Source organism: Hippoglossus stenolepis, chromosome 9, assembly GCF_022539355.2.
Source record: "Hippoglossus stenolepis isolate QCI-W04-F060 chromosome 9, HSTE1.2, whole genome shotgun sequence".
Lineage (NCBI taxonomy): Eukaryota > Metazoa > Chordata > Actinopteri > Pleuronectiformes > Pleuronectidae > Hippoglossus > Hippoglossus stenolepis.
In genome coordinates this window covers 20,640,755-20,650,932 of record NC_061491.1, presented here as the reverse complement: position 1 = coordinate 20,650,932, position 10,178 = coordinate 20,640,755, and the positions used below count along the sequence as shown (strand labels likewise).

Sequence of the window (10,178 nt, the reverse complement as noted above, 5' to 3'; positions counted from 1 at the left end):
TTTTAAACAGTATTCTGGGTTCTCATGCGGCATATTGTTAGTACATCTATTCTTCCATGACTTTATGTAACCAAAACAGTGGTGATTAAAGGTCTGAAAATAAACCCTGAGAACTTAAGTCTCCAAGAAAAACATTGTTGATACCATTCAATGTTTTTCATCCCTGTTTTTCCCACATTGTTTTTGTTTTGGAGCCTCTGCTGCGCTGACACCTTGGACTGTGTTGATGACTGTGTTTCTGAGGAGAGGGCCCACAAAGAGAGAGAGGCTGCTATTGTTGGAGGAATGCCTCAGAGAGAGAGAGAGAGAGAGAGAGAGAGAGAGAGAGAGAGGGGAGAGAGAGAGAGAGAGAGAGAGAGAGAGAACAAGGGAGGCTGCGTTTGTGACAACGTGGTGGAATTGGACTCAGAGAGGACCAGTCCAAGTCGTTAATGTGTGAGCTGAGTGCAGAATTCGTAATAACACATGCAGAATAAAACATATAAATAATATCATCTTTATAGAAGGAGAGTAGTGAAAGTGCAGCCGCAGTTTTTTTTATATAATTCCACAATCATTTTTTTGCCCCATAAAGTAAATCTGATATGACTGTGTGCAGCTGGTGTTCACCTCTTCTCCACAGTGGTACAGTCCATCGCCAGCTCGTCCCAAAATACGGCGCCAGCCTATAAAAAGTCAACGTCTGTGCAAAGTTGGTGAGAGAAACTTGTTTGTTTTAACGGAGGCAAATTAAACCTGAGGGAGTAAGAAGGTCTGAGAGACATGGAGCAAACCGAGCTGCTGAAGCCAGAGACGCTGGACGAGCTGATCAAAGCCCTGCACGACATCTTCGACAGTGACTACATCAATGTGGAGGAGGTCCAGGGTGTGATGGAATCTTATGAGAGCAAACCCCAGGAGTGGATGAAGTATGCAAAGTTTGACCAGTACAGGTAAAAAAAAGAATACACACAACCAATACCCTAGTACTGAGATATTACTGGTTTATTCTGCTGGTGCACTTTGCACTCGTGTCTGTCACACAGGCCCAGTGAGCTGCTTTGAACCAGTCATATTATTTTTATAACCTTTTCTTTATAATGGCTTTATAATATTACATTTTATTGCAAATACAACAATTTTTATGTGATGGCTGCTTTATACCGGTGCATCTTTGACTTGAAAGAAATTGTGATTATAATACATTAAGGACGGGTTATTTATAACGTTTGCAAACTACTAATTTCATTTATAAGAATATCAGCTTTTCTTTCTTTCTTATTTAGTAGATTTTATTTCTTGTGGAAGCACAAAGCATGAGCTGTATGGAAGTCATAACCACAAAACTGTGTGGGACGTGTAAAGATAAACGTATAATCATTGGGCTCGGGATATAACAAACACACAAAATACAATTTGGTAATAACATATGATTAAATATCATAATAATTAGACCAATAAAACAACGAGATGCATAAAAAACAATAAAGGGAATAAGATCAAATAAAATGGGTTTGTCACATGAAGATACTTGTTTTTGTTGTTGTTGTTGTTGTTTTTGTATAATTTAAATGAATGCGGCCTGTTTATTATGTTATCAGTCTAAATGAGCAGTTGTGGTTTATCCCTGTTTTAGGGGATATAGTTAGATCCTCACCATTTAAAATATACTGCAGCTCTGTTCATTGATTTTGTGAAAAGCTCCATGTCGCAGTGTTTTGATGAGTGAGGGCCGGTGGAGGGAGGGTGCAGGCGACCGTCCAATCAACAGCGAGGACGGACACACACCCGCTGATTATTGCCGGGAGATGGATGCTTGCGTGTGCTCGCGTGTGTGTGTGTGTGTGTGTGTGTGCGCTTGTACAGCTATCTTTGTGAGGACCAGTTTGAGCCTACAACCGAAGGAGTGAGGGCATTTTGGAAAGTGACGACCTTTTGGCCGGTCCTCACTTTGTGACCCCCCCCCCCCTTTAATGGACTGTTTGGGGGTTAAGACTTGGTTTTAGGGTTAGGATTAGAATGAGGTTTAGGTTAGGTTAAGGGTTAGGGTTAGGGATTTAGTTTGGATGGCTAGGTTAGGGTAAGGGGCTAGGGAATGCATTATGCCAACGAGTGTCCTCACTAAGATAGAAGTACAAAGTGTGTGTGTGTGTGTGTGTGTGTGTGTGTGTGTGTGTGTGTGTGTGTGTGTGTGTGTGTGTGTGTGTGTGTGTGTGTGTGTTTTGGGAGCTGCAGCTGCCTCGGAAATATTCGGAGCCTTTCAGAATCTCTCAGGGCTGCATGCAAACGTGCAGAGTCTCCTCGGGTTTCTTACTTCAAACTAAGCAGGGACACATTCAGGCTGATATCATGCTGCAGTTTATGGATGGAAATAAAACAGACAAAGAGTAGTGGTAGGTCAGGACCCCCTCTTTGTTGTCTGTCCCCTGTGACGTCCAGCTGGATTTTTAGTGCAAGAGACAGATTGTGTTTTCTTTGGCTTCTGTCAAATAAACAATATAGCACATTTCCTTATTGTAAAAAAAGTTGAGTGGATGGAATTGACCATATAAATAAAAATCAAGCTGTTGCACTGTGGCAAGACATTAAAAAAAAAAAAATAAACCTCATAATACACAGGGGCACGCATCAAGCTTTAAGTTTGTCAAAAAATAAAATGGATCTAGAATGGATTTATATCAACTTTACAAAACATTCTACAGCTACATTTTCTAGTTCCAGTGAAACATGTTGTCCTCTGGATTTCCCCAAGAAACTCTTCAGCTCAGATACATAATGTACCACACAGTACGTTTTCCTGCTCGTTTAACCGGTTGTACTCTTCTTTTTTTCTTCAGGTACACAAGGAACTTGGTGGATGAGGGAAACGGGAAGTTTAATCTCATGATTCTGTGCTGGGGTGAAGGACACGGCAGGTGAGACGCTTCCACATGGAACACAGTAGTTTACATGACAAAAACTAACTTCATATGTATATAATATGTAATATATGCAGTAAAAAAGAAGATTATATTGATATATAATCTTCTTATTTACTGCAATAGAATACTTTGGGTGTCATAGATTACCACAGACATATTTAAACCTATTAACCATATATTTGATGTGTATTTTAAATTCCAGTGTGTGATTAAGATGTGTATTTCATATTTATAGTTAAGATGTTAAGTGTCTTTGAGCATTGTTAAAAGCGCTATACAAATTAAAAGTATTATTATTATTATTATTGTTATTAATAAGAATAATTTTATTTGTATTATTATTATTTGTATTGTTATACCAGTCGTATTATAGTAGTTTCAAATTGACAGACCTATATTTAGATTAAACCTATGTAGATGAATCCATTGAAGCTAATGTGTTATGAGTTTCTTTTCTCGGGTCAAGGTTCACCGATGTTTCTTTTCTATACAACAGATACAAGTGATTTTCTTTGGGCCATTATTTTATTAGTTGTTAAAGATAAGAGGGTCCAATGTTCCCCAGCCTGACAGAAAGGTTGTGTCAACACCCATTATTTGACGATATCGGTCGTACGCCACCACTTTGTCCACAAACGTCACCGGAATATAGACGATAGACCTGGAAGCGATTCATTCAGATAGGATGTGGTTTAATCATTTGTGGATGTGCTGCAAAACTGCACAGCAGGGTCTTTATGTGAGGTCTACAATAAGAGCAAGCACCGCATCCCTGCTGCAGTTCTCTCACATACCTACTGTGGTGTGGACGTGGTTGTAACAGGGATGTGGTTTTACCATTTTTAGTGTAAGTGTTACACACATCTCAGCTCTTGTGAGAGTTTTCTGGACATTTCCAGGAGTGTTTCAAGCCTCAGAGCGATCTGGACTGGTGCTGGGATTTAGTGCAGCGCTAGGGATGTGGTGTACGTAACGGTTTACCAGAGTCTTAAAGAATGTCTCATGTCTCACAGGAGCAGCCTCAATGTGTGACACATGTGTTACAGCTTATTGTTTTTGGAACTGAAACAGCATTACATCATGTTACGTACACATTTTATTGATGAACTCAGCCCTTCCAACCGGAGACACGGAGAGTTTCGAAAAACGCAAACTCTTCCAGATACAAAAATCCTCTTGCCTTTAGACTAGACACGTTATATATATTTTGTAACTTTTTAGAACAGTCTCTGAACTTGTCGTGAAGAGTCCGGACGTTTTCTGACGCCGTGTCCCTCTGTGTTCCTTTAATGCTTTGCAGCAGCATCCACGACCACACAGACTCCCACTGTTTCATGAAGCTGCTGCAGGGTCAGCTGAAGGAGACGCTGTTCGAGTGGCCCGACTGTCAATCTCACGGAGATATGGTGCAGAGGTCGCAGAGAATTCTCCAGGAAAACAAGGTTGCTTACATAAACGGTGAGAAACTCCACCGTGTGTGTGTGGACTGTTTCTGTTCTTCAGAGTCAGCTCCTCTCTCATGTTAACATCACTCAGATCTATTGGTATCTCTATTTGTGCTCAGGACACACTCACAGTGTGTTGCCGCAGCTAAAATGCTGTGTTCTGTACAGTAGAACAAACATCCTTTACATGTTCTGTTCCTCACAAGATATGCTGCTGTGACTTATCTCAGTGTAATGTGTTTTAATCGATAGGCCTCACAGTTACCAGCCACTTGTAACTTTACACTGAACTGAAATATTCAGGTCTCCCTCCCCGAATCTGTGCTTTTAACAAAGTCAGCAGAGCCCCGGTGTGATGTTTGTACTGAGTCGAGGCCTGCGAGCCCCGTTTCACAGCATTCCAGTGGCATACTCTGTCTAAATGTATGTTGCTTGTTCCTGTGTGTGTCTGTGTGTGTGTGTGTGTGTGTGTGTGTAGACTCCCTGGGCCTGCATCGTGTGGAAAATGTCAGCCACACTGAGAGTGCAGTCAGTTTGCACCTGTACAGTCCCCCTTTCCAGGCGTGCCAGACCTTTGACCAGCGGACAGGCCACAGGAACACTGTCAAGATGACATTCTGGAGCAAATACGGAGAGAGGACTCCTTTTGTAAGGGGCTTTATTTCATTTCTATTGCTTTAAAACATAACCTCCATGACATTTACAGTTACATAACCAAGGGGAAAAACATCAGATTCGAAAATCCAAACTCAGAGGGTTTCTTGGCCTTTGGAATCCCAAACCTTGCTAAAGTCAAATTCTGTCGGTGGGATTCATGAAATAGTTGGAAATTAAACCCAAATATATCAAAATAAGAAAACTTTTAAAATTAGCATTGTACTCAGAACAATGAGACATTAAAGTAAGTAGATGTTTGCTGCAACTGAACAGAGAGACTCATTCTATCAAACCTCTTTTGTTTTTCTATTTATGGATTTACAGAAATATGCATATATACATACAGAACTGCTCAAATGTACATATTATATATATCACATTACTTGCACACACGCAGCACTTTAGTCTTTTTAATACCACCCACAGGATAACGACAAACATTTAATTGAACGCACACAACCACCTCCACCCCCTGAAATGTTCCTCCTTATGAGCAGGATGTGGGGACTTTTAATAGTGTGCTGCTGCTCACATTAAGTACAGCAGCACCCCTGGAAAAGACTGATGTTTTATGAGTAAGTTTTCCTATTTGTTTCCATATGCGGCTGCTGTTTCAACAGAAATGTTCCTGTAGTGCGCAAGAAAAGTTGCTCAATGAACAAATGGGAGCTGTTCTTCATGTTCAGGGAAGAAAAAGTGTCATCATTTATTAATGGACCTTATGAATGTAAAACTTCCTCTTAAATTCGAAAGTGAAAAACTTTAATTACACAAGAATGAAACTTACACTAAAAAGGTGAAGATGTGAAACGAGAGCAGCCACAGTGTTGGACCTCTGCCTGCTTCAGCCAACAACAGTGGCCTTATCTGAAATCTACGAGTTGTATAAGCATACCTTGACCACGCTCTCAAGTTAGTGCGTTACATTGCAACACAAAGCAGCGGAGATAAGATAGTAGGAGAAACAAGCATGCGAGCCTGAGTACACAATGACCTGAACTCAGCACACGCACAAAGCTTTGAATCGTTGTGGTTCGAGGTTGAGGATTTGGGACAGATGACCAGTTAGCTGCTGTGTTATCCAGGTTTAGCCTTGAGGTGGACGTACTTAGGCGACGCTGTAGCTAATGTGTAATTCACTGACCTGACCCCAGCGTCTCACTCTGTCTCTCTCTCGCTTTCTCCTCAGGGGACCACGGCCTCCCAAGAGAACAACTAACGGTCAGCGAAGGAGGCTCCGCATGACGAAGACAGTTGCGTTTGAAATGACAATGTGAGATGGATCCAAGGGAAGTGAAATGCAGAACCAACTATGACTAAGCAGTTAAAAATAAAAAAAATAAAAAAGATCCGGAGCGGACCGGTTCAAAAGGACAACCCGGTAATTAGAATGGCTTTATCGCCGCCCAGTGTGAGCTTGGCAAATACTGATGAGCGCAGGATGAATGCATGAATAGGCTCGGACATGGACTGAATCTGCCTTTTGTTTGCCGGGCCTGAGGAGACCCTTTTCCAATAACAACATTCCTGTCTGCCCATGACCTGTGCACCCACATTTCTCTAAAGTTATGGCCCATAATCGAAGAGTAGAGCGCAAGCATTTAAAAAAAAAAACAACAACAACATCAAAACTGGAAGATATTGCTGTTATAGAGTTTCTCTTAAAATGTCTCCACGTCAAGGAAAAAGGAACACACGCATCTCGATGGAGCACTTTTATATAACTGTGTTTAGTTTGTACCACTCTAAATAGTCTTAACACCTGTTGAGCCTTGTGATGAAATGTAACCCTGTTTGTACAGTCTAATTCAAGAGAAAGAAAGTGTTTGTTCCGTTTGCGTTTTTGGATGAAGAAGTATAAAGCTTCAGAGTTGTGTTGTTTTTAAAAGTGTGATGCTTTTGTAATTTATTTACAGAGTACTCTGTCCGTGGAAGGAGTGTTTAAATCAGCCAGCGACCGTGTTTCTCCTAAATGTGTTTTGACCAAGAGAGATTTTAGAGAGGGACTATTTTTTGTTTTCTTTTTTGTTATTGGCAGATCAAATGTGTTTAGATTAAAACTCTTTTTCTTCTCTCTCAGGATCTTGGCATATTTTGATTGGAGCTGTATTTGTGAAGTGTGTAGTTTTTACAGCATAGCACCTCTCATAGCTCTGTCAAACGCATGCCTGCTTTCTGTGATGCAGTAAATGATGAATCTGGCCATGACTGTAGACCATTAAACACCATTACCCTTTCACAGAACTGCAGTTTGGGCTGTCTTTACTGTTTCACATTTTTTTATATTTATTATTGAATAACATTACTACTGTCCCTACCACCCCAGCTTATACTGCGGGGTGGTAGGGACAGTAGTAATGTTATTCAATAATAAATTATGAAACTTCACAATGTTGTTAGTCAGGCCACATGGTCCTTATTTATGTTTTTTGTTTCGTGAAATAAAAAAAAAATTCTGTCGTTCTCTGTCAAGTTTGACTTGGCCGAATTGAAAGTATGTTCTTGTTTCTGGTGTAAAACGTAAAAAAAAAATGTCTAAGAGTAATGTTAAGGTAGTGAAGTGCTGCCTCTTGATGTTTTCGGTTTTTTATTGTTTCTATATTTCCATGGCAACGAGTGTAGCTTGTCAACTCAGAGCTTTCCACCAATAAGCAGCAGACACATCCTGAACAACAATCCATGATACGAAGGGATTCACGTGTTATCGCTGGCACTGAATTACAGGATCACTCAATGAATACCTGTCGGATTTGTGTGTGTGTGTGTGTGTGTGTGTGTGTGTGTGTGTGTGTGTGTGTGTGTGTGTGTGTGTCTGTGTGTTCTATATCACTGAGGGAAATGTTACGACCTAAGGTAACCGTGATGGCACCAAAAGATCGGCTTCAGTTAGTTGCTGCTACGTGGGGGATGTGTTATCTCCTATCAACTCCTCTATCAAATTAGAACCTAATGAAAGTAGGCTGGTCAGCCTCTAATGGCACATTGCTCATCACATCAGTGGAAATACAGCAATAGATGAACATTGATTAACTCTGTCTGGCACCAGCCTGGCAAACAAATAAATAATTGCACGCGTTGGAATTTGTGATTTAGTTCAAAAGAAAAATTGGTCATTAGCTTGACCAATAAAAAGATGACTTTAATAATGCACTGATAACAGCGTATATGAATACCAGACTCAAATGAATATCTCCTTGGCAAGAAAAGATTCTGACGGAAAAATGTGTTTTGTGTTTAAATCAGATTCTCCTATATCCACTTGAACAACGGGGAAAACATGAAACGCCACAGACGACCGAGAGTGTTCCAAACCTGATGAGAGAGTTTGACGTAATATGACATGAACATTGCATTCTGCCTACCAATGGCTTCCAGACCTCCATTTGCATTTTTCCTCACTATACTGTCTTTATGCTGTTTGAACATGTGAACAAATGGAAGATGTACAAGGTATTCTGTGTTTTTTCTGAGCTTGGATTTTTAAAAGTGGGTATTTTAGTTCTGCAGAAACACCGTTTCCATTTAGATCTCAGTTTTCAGAAATAAAAATATGAGGTCAGCATCATGAGATGGATTCAGTCACATCGACTCATCCAAAATGAATCTCCTCATGCATTCTGCACCACCCTGGTTTTCACTTGCGCCTTTATTCAGTTAAAGAGGCCATTTCTCTCATATTTATCTTTATTACCGACAATTTAGTGAACCAACAAACACGCGTCCATTTCCCCATCAAGGGACTAGTAAGGGACTATCTTATCTTATCTTTACAGTCACATGCCATCCTTGTTTGCCTTCACTCAACATATTGGGGAGGTGAGCTAGCTGAACACGGTTCCTCAGGGTTTCTCTGCAGCAGGTCAACCATGGGATGGCCTCCAGCCAGAGTTACGTAACAGCAGAGTGACAGCCCCCATTGCCCCAGTGAAGCACCTGTTTTGTAAGAGGCCATGATCAGCGCGTGCCAGGCAGGATGCAGCCTCCTGCAGAGCCCGTTATTGATCGTGGTGCTGCCTATCAAATGATTCATCCTTCACTAAAAGGAAGGAACAGTGCAGAGTCAGAACATTGCTGGCTGATGATTCATCCACAACAACAACCAGAGGATGTTGAGCTTCTTGGCTTGAAACAATAAAGCCAGACATTATATTATTAGATCCAGATTTGAACTTTCTCTCAGTCTTAAATTATAGTTAACTCCTCCCTATGCATAAACCTTCACTGTAAAACACTACGCATTACTGCTTTTACCATGATAGAAATCGTCGAAAAATGATATTGATCATTTGACAATCTGAAACATGAAATGAGCTTTGGTTGCAGATGCCAAAAGTAAACGTTATTTGTTGGTGGGAACATGTTTTTTTGAAGTTTGCTACTTTATAAACAAATTTTAGAATACCAACATTCATCAGTTTTGCGAACACATCTGTTTATTCAGCATAATTTTGATGTACTTTGTGTTCTTGTTCTACTGATATATGAGTCATTAATATGTGTTTTTGAAAAACATGAGAGAGTGTATTTGTATTTCTTCTCCACCTCTCTCTCTCTCTCTCTCTCTCTCTCTCTTTCTCTCTCTCTCTAAATTGCTTTCCTTTAGCTAAGATTTGTAGCTATGACTGAACTTAATCAAAACGTATCAAAGATATGAAGGAGTCTCAGAACTACTTACAAAGTAAAATAATATTCACATTTAACATGAACAAATATTTTTCTTAAAGTGAGTAGCTATGTGTATGTACAGAGATAAGCACAGTGCAAATGTTCAGTGCAATAATAGTGATTGACTCCCTTTCAACAGACTCAAACTCTCTCTCTCTCTCTCTCTCTCTCTCTTACACATGAGACGACGCAGTGAACAGTCACATATGAAATGTATGAAAGGTGAGAATATTTACAGTAATTCTTCACTCATTTGATGTGTTATTTTGCTGGCGCTGGGCCATTGGTTATGGAACCCTGATTTATATAAGAAGTTGGTGAAGACCAAATATACTTGAATTATCAACTTTACTAGACCGGAATATATTGTTCATTTATTGAGTCCCTTAGTAATTGGGGAGGAAAAAGGTGAATGCAGTTTTAAGAAATAGTTTGAACCCTATTGTATAACGTGTTTCCATGACATGCGACATGACGGCACAAAGACAAACTGCAGCCTTGAATCTTCCCT

The 10,178-nt window shown here is 40.2% G+C and overlaps 1 protein-coding gene across 1 annotated transcript; it reads left to right on the top strand.

The window, feature by feature from the left end:
• The first annotated feature begins 672 nt into the window (after positions 1–672).
• On the top strand, positions 673–7,246 carry cdo1 (cysteine dioxygenase, type I). Its single transcript, XM_035166446.2, has 5 exons — positions 673–932; positions 2,817–2,894; positions 4,201–4,358; positions 4,824–4,993; positions 6,192–7,246. Exons 1-5 carry the CDS (start codon positions 763–765, stop codon positions 6,219–6,221), a joined length of 606 nt encoding a protein of 201 aa, XP_035022337.1. The 5' UTR covers positions 673–762; the 3' UTR covers positions 6,222–7,246.
• The last annotated feature ends 2,932 nt before the right edge of the window (positions 7,247–10,178 follow it).

Bases quoted from the DNA above. Each gene is read 5' to 3' on its own strand.
- cdo1 (XM_035166446.2), top strand. From the start codon at position 763: ATGGAGCAAACCGAGCTGCTGAAGCCAGAGACGCTGGACGAGCTGATC. The intron at 2,895-4,200 runs GTGAGACGCTTC...AATGCTTTGCAG, and splicing joins TGGGGTGAAGGACACGGCAG to CAGCATCCACGACCACACAG. The intron at 4,994-6,191 runs GTAAGGGGCTTT...CTTTCTCCTCAG, and splicing joins ACGGAGAGAGGACTCCTTTT to GGGACCACGGCCTCCCAAGA.